At 42.7% G+C, this 20,148-nt stretch overlaps 1 protein-coding gene across 1 annotated transcript in view; it reads right to left on the reverse strand.

Moving 5' to 3' along the window:
- Nucleotides 1–1,866: 1,866 nt before the first annotated feature.
- Ppp1r9a (protein phosphatase 1 regulatory subunit 9A) overlaps nt 1,867–20,148 on the reverse strand; it is a 262,450-nt gene continuing 244,168 nt past the window's right edge. Inside the window, exons 16-20 of the mRNA XM_035451403.1 lie at nt 10,815–11,100; nt 8,847–8,966; nt 6,643–6,825; nt 5,143–5,341; nt 1,867–1,994 (exon numbers count right to left, since the gene is read on the reverse strand). Coding sequence (XP_035307294.1) covers nt 1,867–1,994; nt 5,143–5,341; nt 6,643–6,825; nt 8,847–8,966; nt 10,815–11,100 — 916 coding nt within the window. The remainder of the gene's footprint in view (nt 1,995–5,142; nt 5,342–6,642; nt 6,826–8,846; nt 8,967–10,814; nt 11,101–20,148) is intronic.

Here is a 20,148-nt window from a genome sequence, read left to right on the forward strand (position 1 = left end):
AAGGTACTTCTGGCCAATTGCTCTTTCATGAATGGATGCCTAAATCCTTAACAAGAAGTGTGTGTGTGTGTGTGTGTGTGTGTGTGTGTGTGTGTGTGTGTGTGTGTGTGTGTATAAAATAGTGGGAGAAATGGATGTCCACTCCTCCCAACAACATATGCTCATAACCCATTGTGTTATTTTTGGTGGCGACCAAAATGCCATTGCAAGCTGATGGCATATGAAGTAAAGAGTGGTCACATGACAGAAGCACTGCCACCAGAGAGCCAGTAGTCAGTGACATAAGCATCATGGCTACTGAAGATCTCATTTTAGAGAAGAGAGCTGATACACAAGAACACACAGTGCAATTTTTAGTCAAGAAAACTGCGATGTGCAGTCGAAAATGCCCAAAGCTGCATAATATCTTCTGATTTCTAATTTTAAAAAGTGCAATCTTGACATCAAAGCATTAATCAAACATTTGAGGAAAATTGATCTTGCTAAAATACAATACCAAAGATCTAATAAATCAATTTTACCAAAATATATAAACATTTAGAAGCGTAAGTGCATTTAGTAGGATACTGACATTAAAAAAAAATCTCTTAAAATCTAAGAGCCATTCAATGTATACACAACACAAAAAGTGGCAATAAGGCTATGATTACAGCCCAGGGTCCTAACTAACATCACTGTAGTCCATGTATAGTATATTTTTACGCCACGTGCTTATGGTATATATGTGTGTGTAAGGTTGGGGATATAGTCACACACAGTTCTGACACCTACACAAGTGACATGCACATAACTGAGAATTGGTGGCTTGTTCTCTCATTCCTTATGTCTTGCACATTGCTGGATCCCTAATGGACTAGGGGTGGATAGGGTCAAGATCTGGGGAGCATGGAGCTTCTTCTGCCCCTACTCTGAGGATACAGAACCAGGCCTAGATGCTCACAGACTTAACAATCATTCTCTCCAATCCCTCACAGACACCCTTGCACAGACAGGTGAGGACCCTAGGCCTCCCATGAATGGAACTGCTGTTACTTCACAAGGGCCAGTTTATCACATAGGCTTTTCCTTTTCCCTCTAACTGCTCAATCCAGCTTCTTCAATGCTACCCCTCAAGTTGTTAAAATGTGTTTTCTCTCTTGTTATGTTTTCCCCCAATGTTTTGGATCATGACTAAATTTCATTGGACTTTAAATATTCAAGATAATTGCCAACAAAATCAGCTAGCACTTTCAGTCTGACTTGCAGGACTGAATCAGTCAAACAGATTTCCTGCGATGCTGTTTTCTTCTGAGTCTGTCCCTTCTTTGCCCTATCGCAATTTGGACAACTCTGGAAGAAGGAATGATGTTTTACTCTTGGACCTCATCTCCACAAGAGCACCTTTAGAACTGGACACAGGCAGAGCCCTGACTCAAAGTAAATAAGAAAACACATGACAGCTAATTCTATCATTTCCTAACTATCTTTCCCTTCAGGCAGTGTCTTAGTGTGGAAGCCAGTGACATGACCCCTACTGATGCCCGTCCCCTAAAATGAGATGTTCCATATCACCAGCACTGTGGGAAGAGTCTTTAGTTATTCCAGTGGTGATTCTTAAATATCTCAGTGTATGAAAGGAAAATACGAACCCAGTGTATAGATGTTTTCTTTTAGAATCATTTGTCCTTCCTCCTCCAGAATCATCTTAAACACCCTCGTTAAGAGTTGATGGTCCCACTCAAATGTATCTACCCTTCCATGTCTATAAAAGCATGGTTGTATAAATGAAATTTGTTTACTTCTTGTACAATTTTCAGGCACAAGTTAATCCTATTGGACAAAGATCCTAGATGAGACTTCTCCATCTTTAGCACAATCCACAGAGGCTCAGGCGCTAAATCTGAGCTGTAGACATTCTTGCAGCTTAGGCCTGAGGTGTTTCAGGATCCTACGATAAATACTGTCTAGCATGGAGACTGGCAGTAATCTCCACTTCTCTTCTGCCAATTCATTTCCTAAAAGAAAGGAACACAAGGCAGGAATGGCCATTTTGTGCCTGTTGGAAAGCTGGGTTTGGCATTAGTGCCTATCATACTGCAATCATAAACCACTGTGATACTTTAAAAGTCTATATTTGGTGGGAAGTGAGAAGTTCATGTCAACTCCAGCTAAAGGACTACAGATCATTCTATGATTCTGAGGAGGAAGGAGAAATGATTGCAGAAGTGTGAGTCACTTCAAAGGAGATGGTCTTTAGAGTAGCAATCCATTACAAAGTTCTTTAGTGGAACCCCAACCCAGATTCTACTCCTATAGTGATCTCCACCCATGGCAGGGCTTCACCATGTACCCCCATGCCCAAACATCACCTGTACCCAAAGCACTTGTGGTGACTGATGGAGTACTATTGAAGACTTCCCTGGAATACAGCTACTAGTAAGCAGACATTCCATTTCTGTTCATTTGTTGATAATTTAAAACTTCCAAAGTCATCATCATCCACAAAGCGACAATTCTCTGTTAAATTGTATAAACCCTGAAAACTACAGTATTAAAGCAGGAATTGTGCAAGACATTGGAAACTCAGTTATTACCATGCACCACAGTCAATAAAGGAACTAAGAGGAAAACAGGTTGCTCACAAGGTCTGAGGTCAGTCACTTTGTTTTCACACTGGATCAACCAGTTTATGTTTTATCCATTGCTGAGCAATACAATCAAGAGCCTTTTACAATTTTACCAGTTTTAAGTAGAAATGCTAAAATAATTCATTCTGGTCTAAGATTGTGATAATTTAACTTAAAAATCAAAATGGCCAAAATATAAGCTAAATGATGAAATGAGAATGAATTTGATTTGTAACTGTCAGATAGACGCTGATCCAAGCACTGAAGTGTTAATAAAGTTGCAAGAACACTGTATTTAAGAAATGCAATCTAAGAGATCATAAGTTACAGGCAGAGTCAGACTTATAGACATTTCCAATATATACATTCATTTTCAAATACCATCAAAGTGTAAACACAACTTAAAATGATCATCCTTCTGTTCTCACTCTTATAAATGAACACAAAGAAGCTTCCAGTGCAATCCAGGTTCGTTTTGTCCCCCACCTCCAAGAAAAGAAAAAGGGCTAAAATCTATAATAGCAAGCATTAGTTATTGCCTGATTTTTTGCTAGTCTTCTGGTATCTGTAGTTCAGTAACGTGTCTCTTGGTTTCCCAAAATATTAACAGGTGGCACATCATCAGACATCTGAAGACATGAAGAGTCACCCAGTGTTCTACGCAAGCAAGAACCACGAAGCAGGTCTGGTAACTGCAGTGCATGAAGCTACTTCCATGTCATGTTTAAGACTGAAGTGTGTCTGTTCTGGAAGGAACAAAGTTAACAGAAGTGCTCTGGGCCAGAAAAGGAAGCAGGCCCAGGAAATAAGAACCAGGTTAAGTTTCTAGTTCAGATAATTTCGGGATTCATATAGTTCAAAACTAACAATAAAAACGAAAAGTCACAAAGTCACAAGGGGAGGAGGTGGCCAACCCCTATCCTTGCAGACACCTGTCATACCTCCGCAGCCTGCTGCAGGCTCTTCGGACCTGTGCGTCCAGAGGAGGGATGCACAGGGCTGTGGACAGAAGGGCCTGGTGGAGTAAAGGAAGTAAAATACATCTGGCCTCTAGTTCTACTTTGAATTCATCTGGCCTCTAGTTCTACTTTGAAATTTGTCATGTTAAATAGATGACATCCGTTTATTTTTAGAGTCAATGCAGCAATGGAAGTTAGATACATAGGCAAAAGAAGCGAAACTAAAGGCAAGCAAACAAGTAAAATTCCTCAGTATTTGAAATGTCTCAAGATGAGTTTATTTTCTCCTTCTCCTGCCCCCGTTTCCTGCAGTCAGCTCAGGTAGGTGAAATACTGGAATCCTTAATACTGGCCTTAAGCGTAAGATCTTACACTGATAAAGTCCACCCCATGTCTTAAATACACCTGGAAATCTCTATAATACGGAAGAGAATTGCTTTCAAAATGTCTCTAAAATGTACCTGACAGCTGTTCTTCACAGGAAAGAATTGTGTGTGATCAAAAAAAAAAAAAAAAGTTCTCTGGTTGACTGTTATACTCAAATCTCAATCTCCAACCAGTATTTCTAGTTTTAAGTTCTTAAGAGTACATTTGTTAAAACACTAACAGGGCCCACTTGGGAAATTCTGAGTAGAAAACATGTGACAAGTTCCTGATTGTGTCACAGGAAGGCTGAAGACCAGCCAGCACGTGTCCCAGGAGAGGAAACCTGAAAACTTTGTTTCCTTAAAATCAATTTCCTGTCGGATTCGTTGGGAGGGAGGGGCTGTATTGTGTTTGTCAGTGCTGTTGAAACCCTGGGCTCCACTCGCTGGCAAACCAGACAGCAGATCTCAACACCCATGGTTGCACTACGCTCTGACTTGCTCTTCTTTGTTCAGCAATACATGGAGGAATATGTTGCCCCGCCCCAGCCCCCCAGCCCCTTAGTACATCCAAATCTGTGTTCTTTAGAGTTAACAAATAGCTACTATTTTTCCTCTCTTTCTGATTCCCAGTAAATGGAGCAATGTGCTTGTTCTTTCCCTCATCTGGTAATTATGGGCTGGGCACCCACATTCCCATAACAGGACTGACTTGCTGTACAGTCAGAATTGAGGGGAGCCTTTTCTACACACTGTACTAGAATCTGCAACCCAGGAGATGGTGCAGCTCCCTCATGACAAGGCAGGTATCCTCTGCACATGAACAGCCACAATTACCACCTCAGTTTCAGGGGCTCTCTGTGAAAATTCTAGGTATTCTACCCACAACACAGAGTGAGTCCTGCTCTCATTGGCTGGGTCAGGCTGGTTTTCCAAGTGGCACCATACACTCAACACAGCACTGGATGTCGGTAAGTAGAAGATAAAAATGATATTTCTGGTTTGTTAATAAACCAAAGGTGGCTTGGGGTTATTTTAGGAGGTTAAAATTAAGAGTGCATCCAACACACAGTTCTTTAAACCGCCTACAGTGGCATTATCCCCTTCAGTTTCTTCTTCATCCTCTGCAGGAGAGGGGGGGAGGGGCAGGAAGGGACAGGACTTTCCTCAAGCTTCCCCACTTATTGGAGGAGGCTAGGGATTACTGCTCACTGTTGCTTTCTTTTGTGGAAGTCATCTTCTCTGATTTTTTGGACTTCCTCTGCATTTGCTCTTGTTCCCGTCTCCTCAGTTTTTCTCTTTGTTTTTCCATTTTCTCTTGGGCCTTCCGAGCCTTCTCTAGAGACATCTTCATTTCCTTTAGTTTTTTTTTAACCAGTGCCCGGTCCTGGGATGATGTCATTCCAAGAGCCTACAAATGAAACACATGTACTAACTGAATCTGAAAAGCTGCTGACCTCTTTGCTTATGAGGAGGAAAACATCACACTATGTTTAATCTCATGACCTTAGTTAAACATAGATGGAGGAGGTCAGAGCTGAGGAAAGGCAGACTACACTTGCTAAATTCTGTATGCATGGAGGATCTGTGCTTTGCTCTTTGAAGAATGCACTCCAGAAGTCATTAAGAAAATGCTTTCCAAATTGGTGACTAATGAGCGAATAAATAAAAAGGGTATGACCCTGCTTCTTCAACCTTCCGCTACAGTATTGCTAAACTCATCAATATCTTCAAAGGGTAGCAGAGAGCACCTGCTGTCACAGAAGGCTCCAAGAAGGGCAGGAAGAAGTGAAATGGCCTCTCTTTTGCCAATGTAGTTATTTACAATGAGATCCAAAAATGTCTTTGGGGCAAGGGTACCCATGTCAGCATCTCTCTAGCCATTGTCTCCCCAAAGGCAGACCTATAAAGGAAGCTCAGATTATAATGATGAGGCTGCTGGATGAGTTTAGAATTCAGAATTAGGGGAGCTGGTTGTGTACTTTAAATGTTCCATGACCTTCAGCATCAACAGCAGGGTGCATCCGTCTCCCCAACAGGGACAGCCTTGTCGATGGGGCCTTCATATTCACAAGCTATTGATTGATCTCTAACCTTTTCAAAGACTGTCAAGAGACACTCATCTATCCATCAGCCTCGCAGGGGCCTGAAGCATTGGTGAGACTGGTGAGGGAGAGGTAGGCCTGGCTTCACCCTCCTCTTGCCCTTTCTCCATAGGTTTGGGCGCCACCTCAGTCTCTAAGAGAGATGGGCTGGATGAGTGGAAATGACAGTGCAATGGAGGTGGCAGGGAGGGATGGCTTGCTTATACCTGGGCGAGAAAGTTGGCAATGTCATTTCAGTTTTCAAGTAGTGGGTAGGAGAGGGAGCATGAAGGCGAAACTGAGAAAGAACGATTCACATTGGCCATTATTAAAATTTAACAGTGCAGTGGGAAGTGAGTGGTGTTAATATAGAGGTCACGTGTTGCCAGGGGAAGGAAAGGAAAGCGTCCCCAACTCTCTTGATCAGCAGTCTATCCTGAGTCAGAACCCCTGATGAACTTCCTGAAGCTTCAATTCCCACTGAGAAATAACTCAGGATCTTTTCTGCTGGGAATTGACAAAAATTACCCCATGGATTATGCAGAACACTCTCAGCTGATGAATACATGTCAGATGATACAAGTAAGACATGTAACTGGTAACCTAACACAGACATATAATTCTTTACCTTCAGTTTATTTCCATCCAGCTGCAGGAGCTGCTCCCCAGTGATGCTCTGGGCACTGAATTCAGACACATACTGGTCCAGATTTAGGCTCATCAACCAGTGAGAGACCTGCTGCACACTCCATTCATGTACGGCCCGATTTAGACTCTGGCTGTGTTTGGGAGACTGTCCGTCATCAAGGATCTGAGATAGGAATGTATGCAGTGTTGTTAAATGACTTAAACACCGTGGCTCATATTATGCTACCAAGGGAATTTCTCAAGCTACAAGAGCCATATTTACTTGTAAATCATAAAATGATAATAGTTCTACTTATGCTAAGAACAAACATGTCGATTACCTAGTGATTCTGGTAAGAAGGAAAATTAAAAATAACCCACAAATAAAGTACCATTACAAAGGAAGGAAGTTGAAAATTGAGAAAACACACACTGACACTGATGATTTTATAATACATTACTATGGAGATTTTATCAGAGGTAGAAAATAAATATTTCATAGGTGTCTATATTCAATATATCACTTTAGATTCGAAGACACTAAAGTTGCATTAAAAACACATTCAAAATACTGTCTCCTTCACTTTATGGAAAAAGGTCTTAAAGCGCTCAAGCCTTCTTAGGGAAATTTCACAGCCATTATTTCATCTGAGCAGGAAGCAACCCTGGGAGGAAAGTGGGGCATGGACATCCACAGTTACTTTTAAGACTTTTAAGAGAAACTGAGGGTCAGAAAGTTTACATGATCCCTCTTAGACAATACACTGGTAAGTTGGTAGAGCTTACCAAGAGGCTCATTGCAAATTTCAGGCTCTAGCCACAGTAGGCCTCCCCTTTATTTGTACATGGAGGCAGGAGAGCTCCTAGAAGCACTGAGCTGAGGGAAGATGAAGCCATGATAGGGCTCAGAGGAAAGGCAGGAGTTACCCTGGTGAGCTAATTGAACAGAGAAGAGAGGAGGGTGTTGGCTGAGGGGAAGGCAGAGGATGTGGGAAAGAATGGACCATGTCAGATAATGGCTGTGGGAGATAAATGAGGAACTCTGGAGGAGGACTCAGAGCCTCTTGATCTAGCAACACCTCTTAAGGAAAATGTAAACAAGTGTAATCTTTTCCCTCTCCTACAGAGAAAGTGTTTTTTACTTTTATTTTTATTTTATTTTATTTGAGACTGGGTTTCTCTGTGTAGCTTTGGAGCCTGTTCTGGCACTAGCTCTGCAGACCAGGCTGGCCTTGAACTCACAGAGATCCACCTGCCTCTGACTTCCAAGTGCTGGGATTAAAGGCGTATGCCACCACCGCCTGGCCAGAGAAAGTATTCTTGTAGTGTTGGATTCCTAAGTCATGTAAGGAGCAAAAAGCAGATTCAAATCAGACGAGGCATCACACACAACCCATAGATAGCTCACCTCATCATCTATCATATCCAGGCTCTGGGTGAGTAGCAACAAAAGAACCAAGAAGAAGAGTGTTACAGAAATGGGACACACAACATCCACAGCACACTCTATTACATCAAAATCAAGCCCAGCTAGAAAAACATGACCAGAAAAGTTTAAAAGGAAAAATACAGAGTTTTGTTGAACAAAACTCATATTAGAAAGATATAAGACCATTATTTTATATGTAAGGGCAATCATATTTTAGTTACATTGTTTCTTGCCCCCCACTCCCACCAGTTTTTAGAACTCGTCAATCCCAACATACCCTGCTTCTCTCCTGCACGAATACTTCCTGATAATTCTTAGCAATGCTAAACCTCACTCTAGCAGCATCTGGATAAATGGTTCCTACACTATTTTCTTCCCAGAACTGTGCCTACTGGTTGCAATGGTTCAACTTGGGGTATATCACAGTCAGAAGACTGTCAGGAGCCTGGGAGAAGGGGTGACTCTGGATAAAGAGAGAATGGATAATTAATAGCTTTCAAGTGATCTAGTCTTGTTCTCCAGTGCCTAGCTTCCTTACCATGCATGTTTATATGTATAAAGGGATATCTGGGAAGCTTCAAGGGGCTCAGAAACTATACTTTTCTTTAATGTTGAAGAAGAGGAGGTGGAATCATGAAGAAGACCTTGTGTTAAACATAAAACCTCAGTGCTAATTACTTCTGTGCTAACTCTACCCTCCAATATCTTCCCATAGTGAGATATGGAGGAAATGTGTGACATAAAAACTTATTTCTGCCATTGTGCCACTCAAATACCTCATCTGAGGAGAGTGCCAAGGACTGGGAGAGCCCTGGGGTTTTGGGTTCTGCTCCTAAGCCACTCAGGTCTGCAGAGCTGGTACTACTTGGACTGAAGTCATCATTGAAGGTGAAATTCTGCAAAAAAAACAAATAAGTCATGTTACAGGAACACACAGACTGAACTAGAGGCAGGTGTGTTTCCAAATCCTCCACTGCTTCATTTCAATCAGTTTTCTTTCGAAGAGACTTGACTTTGGTTTGGTGATGACGGCCTTCAACTGGGCGGTGGTACAGGATGGTGCACCTTCTGAGACTGACTGGAAACCCTTGGCATTTTCCCCATCTGATGCATTTTTCAGTTTCTCTCCAAGGGTACATAATTCATTATCCTCTGTAACTGCTCAGAGGAGTGATATTAATAAAGCCCATCTGCTTTGACCCTAATTGTGATGAGCAACAGTGGAAGGAGGAGCACAAGATGCTGTGAGAGGCTGAGTTCTGAGGAACAGATGGCAGCTCCTCTCAGGAAGGTAGCTCAGTGCCCCTGGGAAAGATGGCGTGTGGCTGGCTGTGATAAATACTGTGAGAAGTGACAGGTCCCCTCCTGGATGTGCCCTTCAGAGTGATGAGTTCTGGAGGAGGGCATGGTCTGACAACACAACACTAGTTACATGTTGGAATATAAGCCAAACAGACTGGTGTGGCATAGACCCACGAGTCTGCTAACCTCCAGGGGTTAGGGAGGGACATGTGTGGGGAGGGATGGGTTCCCCAGAACTCCTTTAACATGCTCAGCAGATGTTAAAGCAACTTGACAGTGGCCACAGAGCCTCACTTGTAAAAACATTGCATACTGAACCCCTCTTTAGTGTGAGATAATGCAAGAACCACTCAAGTGAAACCTAAGTCCCAGAACAAGACTAAAAGGCCCAAAGGGTTGATTCTGACTAGAACTTCTTTGCTACTGTTGAAAGGCTGGATTCCCATGAATGCTAAGCAACTGCCCAACGCCATCTGTTTCATACAGCACTTCTCTAGGAACGGGCTGTGATCTCCAACAGGTTCCTTTGTGTTGGGTTAAGTTGACCACTGAGAATAAACACCATGCTAGAGTTCAGAGAGTTTAGTACCAAACCAACTCAAAGATGTGATAATCTTCCAAAAAGGGGTGAGGCTGGTAGAATATTTAAGCCCCAAGGTACTACACACAAAATGTCACCCTTGGTATCACTGGAGATGCAATCCTCCAGGCCTTCAGCCTGCTGCTTTGAGCTGCTGACCTCAAGGAAGGAAGTACATTCAGTAATATTAATCACACATTTCTGTTAAGGAAAGAAGAGTGAACACCAAGAAAAAGGAGATCAAATAACTCCAAGGATAGCCACCATATGTGCTTCAGTAAAATGTTAGATAAGGTTTGCAGTGTCATGCTGGAAATAACCACGAAGCATTTTGAAATGCACCACACCCATGGACATTGCTTCCAATTCTGCTAACGGTAAAGAACTTGGAGGCGGAATTAGAACCGGTGCTCTGCACACTCTACAAAAAGTAGACTTGATACAAAAGGTAAGGAAGGTGCTATGTGCCAGTGGGTTTTTTTTTTTTTTTGTTATTGTTGTTGTTCTGTTTGTTTGCTTCACTTAAATGTACAGAACACAGTCAGTCCCAAATTGACCTGTTTTTCAGTAAATGTTGACGAGCACAGTGAAAGGATTTCATAAGGCAATTTAAAGAATACTTAGTATACTTCTGCAACTCTGTTTTATCATCCAAATGCCTCCTTCCCAGCATGGCTTAGCTGTCAAACCGAGATTAAATAGCAGTAAGTGGAATGACAGGCAAATTGAAGAGAAATGCACACGCTAGAAGGGACCAGTATTAAAGAGGGTGCTGGTTAGGTGAGGCATTTTTCCCCAAAAGGCAACACCATGCATGCCTATGGCAGCGTTAGCGCATTGGCTCCTGAGATCCAGGGTGTACACACAGGTGAGAAGGCCTTCCCAAAATCGAAGAGGAGATAGGATTGGAGGCTTTCTTGTCAGTTTCTTTTAGACCACTGTTGTCTACCTTGGACCCTGTTTTATCTGAAATTAGTGTCTCAGGAGAAGGCTGAAGGGGACTTGGAACTGAAGGTAGGTTCCTGAAGGAATAGGATCCTCTGCGGCTCTCGTTAAACCATGAGAATGGCATGCAAGGAGATCGATTGGAGGCCTGAGCCGCAGGGGAAGGCTTGGCTTTCCAGTTCTCCAATTTGCTTCTGAAGATCCTGTGGTGTGGAAAGAATGGGCATGTTAGACAAAGAAATGGCAAAAGACATACTGAACCCAATTCCAAAGAGACACTTGCATAGGTAAAATTCTGAGAAACTGTTCTATTTAGGATAGTAAAAATGGAACACCTTAGGCTATAGCATTAACTTTAATAGTTACCTTTTTTACATTTAAATGGAATCTACGATAATACATTGTTTTGAACTGCTATTTCCATGGCAAAATTGTACAAAATGTGCCTTTGTAAGTATGCATGGATGAATTAAAATCAGAGTGGCCCAGCCTTTGAGATAATGCTCTTAGGACAGCCTTCAAACAAGTGGCACCAGCTCACAGCCAGCATTCTTTTCCCTCCCTCTGGATTTATGCTCCCATCATCCACGGCTCAAAGACTGAGTGGTTGGGAAATTTCAGAGCATGTGGTATGTGAAGCAGAACATGCAGCTTCCTGGTTTCTCATCATAAGCTCAAGTGTCATTTCACAGGAGGAGTATAGGGCCTGACCTCTTCATGGGCCACTTCAAAGCCGAGGGCCTGCCACCTTCTGAGTGTGTAGCCTCAGGCCTTCTCTGTCCCCCACCCCAACCCCGTCCCAATCTGTACAAAGTGAATATGCTGATTATCTTATGTGTGACTGCTATGAATTAAACAGATTAACACTTATTAAGAGACACGAAAGGCATTAAAGTATAAATGTAAAAGTCTAGAAATATTTAAAGAGTCAAGGGCAGTTGAGAAAAACAGTTTTTCTTTTTTTTTTTTAAACTTAATGTAGGTACTTTCATATTTGTATTTGTCTACTGGTCAAGTGGAAATACTTGTTCAGGAGCGGAAGAAGAAAATGCTTGTGTCCATTTGGAAGCAGTGAATGTTAGTATCATTGGACAAATGAACTGGATGGCAGCCAGTTCTTCATAGCTGTTGATATTATGACAACAGCTCGAGACCCCTTCAGTTGAAAATGCCTGGGTACCATAGACTCAGATACTTTCTAACCCTCATTTATGTTGAATCCTGGTCTCCTTACACCTTATTCTAAGCACACTCTGGATTATAATTCAAATTGATAGAAACAGAACCAAGTCTTAAATCTTCTGGCTTGTTTCCAAACACAATACAAGAACCATATGCAGCAATCCTCATGCAAGTATCCTGGAGACTGTAGGCGATATACAGATGCAAAAGGTTGTCAGAACAGCTAATGAGGACAGAAACCTTTGTGAAACTGAAATAGCAGGATGGGCAAATAAAATTCATGGTCACATCCAAGAATCCAGAAGATGTAATCATGTTACAGTGTCTTTAAAAAGTGTGTTGGGGTAGTGGGGTATCTTCAATGATAACAGCAATCAAGGGGAGATTGGTCTACCTTGAATTTCATTTTAACGCTTTAACAAAATGGGAAATTTTGTACTCTTAATATAGCTACTCATTATCACAAGACAGATGAGTGCAATAATTGAGCCAAAGCACACTTGCAGGGGCTGTGTGCTCCGGATGGGGCAATTATTCTTTGCCCATGGACCAAATAAAGCTGGTACAGATGTTACATTCACAACTCAGAAATAGGAGGAGAGAAGGGAAGTTGACCTGGAATCCGTATTTTAACACTGCTCTGAGCTGACTTTTTTTTTTTTTTTTTTGGATTTTTTTTTAATTAGTTCAAATTAGGAACAAGCTTGATCCACATATCAATCCTTTCTCCCTCTCCCTCCCTCCCCTCCCTCCCCTCCACCCCCGACCTACCCCCCACCACATCCACTCTCCACTCCCCAGGCAGGGTAGGGCCCTCAACGGGGGCTCCCCAAAGTCCACAACATCATCCTGGGCCGGGCCTAGGCCATTCCCCATATGTCCAGGCCAAGAGTGCATCCCTTCAGGTGGGATGGGCTCTCAAAGTCCCTTCTTACACCAGGGAAAAATACTAATCCACTACCAGGGGTCCCTAGAGTGCAGAGGCCTCCTCATTGACATCCATGTTCAGGGTTCTGGATCAGTCCTGTGCTGGCCTCCCAGACAGCAGTCTGGGGTCCATATGCTTCCCCTTGTTCAGGCCAGCTGTTTCTGTGGGTTTCACCAGCCTGGTACCACCCCTTTGATCTTCATTCCTCCCTCTCTGCAACTAAGTTCCAGAGTTCAGATTAGTGTATATCTGTGGATGTTTGCCTCTGCTTCCACCAGCCACTGGATGAGGGCTCTAGGATTGCATAAAAAGTAGTCATCAATCTTTTGATTGGAAGGGCAGTTAGGTTATCCTCTCCACCATTGCCTAGATTGTCAGTTCATGTCATCCTTGTAGATCTCTGGAAATCTCCCTAGTGCCAGATCTCTCCTTGGACCTATAATGGCTCCCTCTAAATGGTATCTCTCATCTTGCTCTCCTCTATTCTTCCCCCAACTCAATATTTCTGCTCCTCTATTTCCTCCTCTCCTCTCCTCTTCTCCTCCTCTCATTCTGGCAGGTCATAAATAGCTCCATCTTCTATTATTATGATTATCCTGACTGTAAATACAATGCAAATCACCACAGAACAGAGCACAGCAGTGAAGCTGTGTGAAAAATCACTTCCTGGATCTATACACTTCACTTTCCTCCCACAGGTTCTGGCACTTTGAGTCCCTGAAGTTATCATCCCCTCAGTCTACACTGAGGTGAAGGGTTCTGGAAACATCAGTCTAGATGGCAATAAAGCAAACGGACAGCTGTCCTGTCACCCCTCTGGGAGAGGGGGAAAAATCTAATCTCCATAAGGCAAACAATCCAAGCCAGAATGTAAAGAAATACTAATAAATACTTCAAGGAGGGAGATAAGATTAGAGACTCCAGTTTTAGTGCAGGGATTGACTCTCGAGTTTCATCATTCAGTTTGGTCCCCTCCCCTACTAAAATGTGACCTTGTGCTGTCTGGAGACAAGCTCTTTGGGGCTCTCATCATCTAACCACTTAACTTCTAGGGCTTGTCTTTAACTAAGTCCCTACACTCAGGTAAAAATGCTCATAATGGTCTGTTGAGAAACACAGACACATCTCTACACTCCCACACCCTAGAGACCAGGCATGTCTAAGGAATAGATGGTCCTGAAGGCCGTACTCCCTTCTGCCTGCACAATGCTGAGTCAAGGGACCTGAGTTTGGTGGTACTTAACTTGATTGCCACTGTCTGGGAGTTTACAAGGGAGTGATGCAACTAAGCAACTCATAAGCGAGTAACCTCATCTTCCTCCCAAATCAACTGTCTTAGTAACAATGGTTCTAGACCACCACGACTGTGAGGAGACTACAGGGCAGCGAGTCAGAATGAAAAAGACTTCAGGGCAAATGGAGGGCAAACAACAGTTGACAAAAATCTGAGGATCCCAGGAAAATATTAACGACTAATAGTGAGTATGAACAGGTAATGCAACATTGAGAATGGGCTCCAGGCCATGCTGTTCTTACAGCAGGGAACAAGGTCATGGAACCCCAGCCTCTGTCAGAGGCTCTCTTTCTGCAGTCTTATATACAATGATAATGGAGAGTTGGGGAAAGAGCTGGCAGGAAGCAATGAGAGCCCACTTCCAGGGTAACACCATTGTCCCATGGCTGCAAACTGGTGGACTCTGGAGTTTCATTTTTCTAGCTATTCATGAGTATGGCCATGCCCTGCTGTGTCTGCCTTCTAGCGCCACTATTTATTATCTGTAACTTAAAAAAAAATCCATGACTGTGTAACCAACCCCTGTGTGCAAACCTTTATTCTCAAACAAAAGAACTCGCTTCCATTTTCTTGGATCTAGAGTACTAGAATATTTATTAAGACACCTAATACTCTATTACTTTAGAATTATAGATGCAACTGCCTAACAGGCATGTTTACTACAGCAAACACCAATTTTGTCCGGGATAAATTGAACTTGAGCCTATGAAGGAGCAGGAAGGGTTGGCAGCAGGACTTGTGTTTGGACTGCCTTCCTTCCTTCCTTCTCCTTTTCTTTCTTCTTTCCTCCTTTCGTCCTCTCTCCTCTAAATCAGGGTAGGTAGAATGGATTTTTAGTGGATCTGAATATGACTTCCAGAGAGTCAAAGGAGGTATGTGCTGGGCTTCCTTTACCTGTGGTGGCCCATTCGCCAAAGGCTTATCATTAAGAAAAAAAAAAAATCAAAGAATCCCCAGTCCCTGCCATAGTAAGCCCTTATGTGCTTTATCGTTAAAAGAAACAACTGTCATCAAATTTAATTTTCATAAGCCAACGATGTCACTGTATTAACCTTTCCTGGTAGTCAAATGGTTTATGACTAATAAGTTTCTTGTGCAATTAACTCACTTACATATACTCTGGGACCCATTTATCCTGGCACCCTAAAAGGCAACCTTTTCAGTTAAATACCCTACAGTGATATTTGTTGTTTTAATTCAGAACTAAGTAAGATACCATGAAAACGTCATTACAGTTCACAAACTGCCAGGCAGAAAGAGCAGTAAGAACCACAGAACTATGCAGATTGTAATAGTTGTAAGAGGAGGGTGTGTGCAGCCTCCCACTTATCTAAGTCAGCTGAAGTAATTTTGAAAGAATCTGAGACCAGTGAAGAGACTGAGGTTGTGGGCCAGACCCATCCACAGGGAACTTAGAGAGCCTGGTTAGAGGCATTAGAAACATGTCCATCTGGCGTTCAGGCTCAGTCACCCTGGACATCTGCTCCCAGTCCAGAGCTTTGGCCGGAATTTCTGATCAGCAGCCAAGAGTCCATCTTAGAGTCACAGTAGACAGCTCAGTCCTAACTCCCAGGAGAAGATCAAACTATTCCCTTTCCTCTGTAGGCTTTAAGCTGAAACTGCAAAAGGATCACGTGGATCCATGCTCTCAAAACAGATGTTAATTTCAGGACAACAAATCTACTGCTTAGGTATTCAATAAAAGTGTGCTATCCCCAATCTAAGCAAAATGTGCCTTTTATTCAAATTTCTATTTTCATTAATCTTGGTGATTGGGTTTAAACCCAGAGCCTTAGGCATGCTAATAACGCACTCTGTACCTGAGACACACCCCTGAAAATTTAAATTTGCTTTAATCATCTAAACCTCGTTATTTTCCCTCCCTTCATTCCAGTGATGTATGTACAAGTTCATTTGTATGTGCTTGTATGTGTGTGGAGGCCAAAGGCTGAAAGTATCAGATGTCAGATGTCTTTCTTTGCCACTCACCTTTGCTGTTTTGAAGAGGTCTCTTGAGGGAATGAGGAGCTCACCTTTGTGTAGTCTGGGTAGCTAGGGGGCTCCAGAAGCTCACCTGTCTCTCTCTGGGGTTTTAGATGTGCATTGCCAAGCCCAGCTTTTACGTGTGTGTCAGGGACCTAAGCCCAGGTTCTCATGCACGTTTGGCAAGTATTTTAATAGCTGATTGAGCCATCTCTCCAGCCCACTAAATCTCACTTTAGATTTGTGGTTTTATATTCAAGGCCAACCAAACTAAGTAAGGATGCTTACAGTTACAAATTTAATAGAGGATGTTTCAATGGAAGTTTCTCTTTGTTCTGAAGCAGAACATCAAGAACTCCCAGGTGGCCTCAGACTTGCTATGTATCATGGGGAATGATCTGGAATTTATGATCCCCTGCCTCCATCTCTCAAGTGCTGGGATTCCAGGTTATGGGGCACTGGATCACTTTAGGGGCTGGGGTGAAACTCAGGATCCCATGCGTGCCAGGCAAGCACTTTAATGACTGAGCCCAGGACCTTTTTTTTTTTTTTTTTTTGTAACTTCATTCAAAAGTGTTTCCTTGTTAGGAATGTTTTTTTTTTCATTGAGTTTCAGATTGTGAACTGACATGTACAGCCAATGGAAAGGCCATTGGAGGCTAAGTCAGTTGGCTCTACGAGAGCCAGGCAGTTACTCAGAGGCTGCCCAAAGGTGAGTGCTCATAACAGGGCAGGCCAAGCAGAAGGAAGGGTGAAATCATGCTCTGCAACCACTTCCTCCCAAGCCCAGCTGGGACACATGACGGCAATACATCAGCTTCCTCTGAGATAAATGGCACGATCAGTGGTCAGTAATAACCTGCTAGATGGGACATTAAAGAATTAAAAAGGAGGCAGATTTCAATCACAATAATGGGACATCTCTGAGATGCTTCTAATTCATCTTCAAGCACTGGTGTTCTATTGCTAGATTAAAAACAAAACAGCAGGGGCCACGTGTTCAAGTGATGAATAAGCACGAGCTTCTTGAAACCACGGCAATGTTAAAGATGAACCAATGGCAGCGGCTTGAAACTGACCACAAAGCTAAAGGGGATGCTGATGATAGAAAATACAATTATCAATCTCTTTCTGGACCACAGCAAAGGAAGCTAAAGAGTACAATGATTTCATTCCTTACTCTCAGCCCCACTCTGAGGTCTAGACACACAAAGCAGCTCTTACCTGGTGACACAGTTAAGCCACATAGTGCAATGGTGAACTACTTCCTCCTTGGTTGCTCTGAAAGGATGAAGTGCAGCTTGGGTGCAGAGGTCCCTATTACCCTTTGCGAAGGGTGCACCCTTATGAGGAACAAAGGCTATGGGGTTCATCCCCCCAAGATTCCCATGGCATATCTCTGTATTCCTTCCTCTTTTATTTCTTCTCCCAGCCACTGCTGAGATCTCTAGAGTACCTGCCTCCCTTTCTTCTCTAACTCAAATAAGACTGTCACTGAGATAACCCCCAGGCTTCTTCAATTATTTTGTCAACCAGACCAAGCCCTACAAAGGGGACTCTGCACCTCCCAGTGGCACACTCTCTGGGCCCAGCCCAAGCACAAATGAGGGCTTTTCCTGTATATACTCATGTATTCACCTCAGTCCCCACTCTGCTAATGGGGATGTATCCACTCAGCCCAGATGGCCGTCCAGGAGGCCTCTGCCTTACCCAGCAGCAGAGCAAAAACGTCCTCCATGCACCTAGCATAGGATCCAATCACAAACTTGCTGGCATGCCATAATTTATCTAGAGATTTTGAGAGAAATACTGTCTGTGAAGGGCTGCCTGCAGTGCAATCTCTGAGCCTCCACGCCATTCTCAAGGTATGATGAAAGTCATCCTCGGATGGACAAGCCTGCCAGCATAATACCCACAGGGAATGCTGTTTCCTTCTGAACAAACTTTTAAATATTGGAAATGAAGATGACAGCAACGTGTCCTTGTCCTTCAGTACTTAACATGTACTGAAATATAACCCCCCCTCAGCCTTCCCAACAGTCTGTAGCTGGTTACATGAGGACTTATCTATGACTCCATTTTATCAGATGAGAAAACTGAGGCACAGATAGGTTAAATAACTTGCCTAAAATAATGGCATAGCAGAGTTTTGAACTTAGGTTTTGAACTTTGACTTATGCCCTTGGTTGTCACTGAGCGGCTAACATGGTATTTACTATAAAGTTGTTGCTGAACATGAAGCAGTTTAGGTACCAACTATACTTTTTTGCTTTACCTTACTTTTTTTCCCCCTCTGTGTAGTTTACTTCTGAACCAGATTACATTGCAAAAACACATACTTCTGAAGGTAAACAAAATATTTAGAGACTAAGAGTAGAATATAATAAATAAATGACTGGACATATTAATTACAACATAATAATGATTTAGAATCTATTTTTTTTAGAATCTATTATTTTTCATGTGACCACACAGAACAGCACCTTATAATAGACTCGTAATGTGGGTCACATTATTAAAATTTTCTAGTAACCACATGCTGAGATGCAGTTAAACTAATTTTAATAGTAGATGTATCTACAACTCCAAATTAAAAGTATTTTAAAATACAATTAATATTGTAAATACTAAGATGTTTATCATTCCTTTTTCCCACTAAGTTTTTGAAGGAGGTTGCATTTTCCGCTATTCTCACCACAGACCAGCTCCGTAACCACAGCTGACAGTGGCAGCCATAGTAGATGGAGCACAGAGAGATGGATACCAAGTTAGATGCCGTGCGCACTTAACATTTGGAAGTCAAGGTGACACACGTAAGGCAAGCCTGGACTGCATCTTCTTTTCATTGTCCATCAGTGTTCACCGCTCTAAAGCTGAGGATGGGCTGCGGCTGTTCCTACAGTGCAGGTGTGTACCTCTAAGGGTTAACAAGCTCTGCTAAGCGAAGCTGCTTCTGCATGCTCTCTCCTATGGTGTTTGTGCAAATCAGAATGTTTCCTGTGCACACTAAATCATGTTTCTTCTCTGGGATTATTTATTATGATCGTTATCCTCATCTATTTTCTCTGTGTGTCTCCCGCTGCTCATGTATCTGAGTTATTATGTCCTCACAAGGAACACAGCAGAGTAAACTCTGTGGGTAAGAAAAAGTGACAGCCCAGACTAAATTTACCGAAAGTCTTACTCTTTCAAGTCTAATGGTGCAGGTTGGAACTGACTGACGACCTCAACAGACTCTAAGGACCTCATGGGAAGGACACAACGCTGAAGTGATGAGATTCTTAGCTCTCTCTGAGGTTCTTCTGCTGCCTTCTCTGAGAAGGCTGCATGGGGTAGCGTCCAACCCCCACTGTTCCTTGTGATTGCCCTGGGGTGCTTCCTGCAGCCTCTGATCTCTCTGACCCCAGCCTGTGTGGCCCTATGGGACCAACTGCATGAAGCTCCTACAAGGTGGTAATTCTGTTCTTCAGGGAAGGTGCTTTTGGAGGCACTGGGTCCATTACCAACCTGTACAGGAGAATGGAAGCTGATCTGCTTAGCGTTACCAGTATCTCTTGCAGCTCAAAATTGGTTTTCGTGAAACAGGAAAGTTCTCTCTTCTCCTGTTTTTCTATTTCAATTATATAAGCTCTTTTTCTATCCTACCAAAATTCTACTATAGTTACTAACAATTCTAAAATTACAATTCTAGTTGAAAACTATTTTGTGGTGTTGGTAGAATTATTTGTCCAGTGATGAGGTGGGACAGGAACTAATGTTTTACAAAGACAGAGCAGAAGAGACAGCTGAGCTAGCAGTCCAGGTGTGGCTCAAAATGGCCCCAACTGTGGTAACCAGAGTACAGGTGACACCACCTCCAACTCA

Source organism: Cricetulus griseus, assembly GCF_003668045.3.
Source record: "Cricetulus griseus strain 17A/GY chromosome 1 unlocalized genomic scaffold, alternate assembly CriGri-PICRH-1.0 chr1_0, whole genome shotgun sequence".
In the NCBI taxonomy this organism is placed as follows: Eukaryota; Metazoa; Chordata; class Mammalia; order Rodentia; family Cricetidae; genus Cricetulus; species Cricetulus griseus.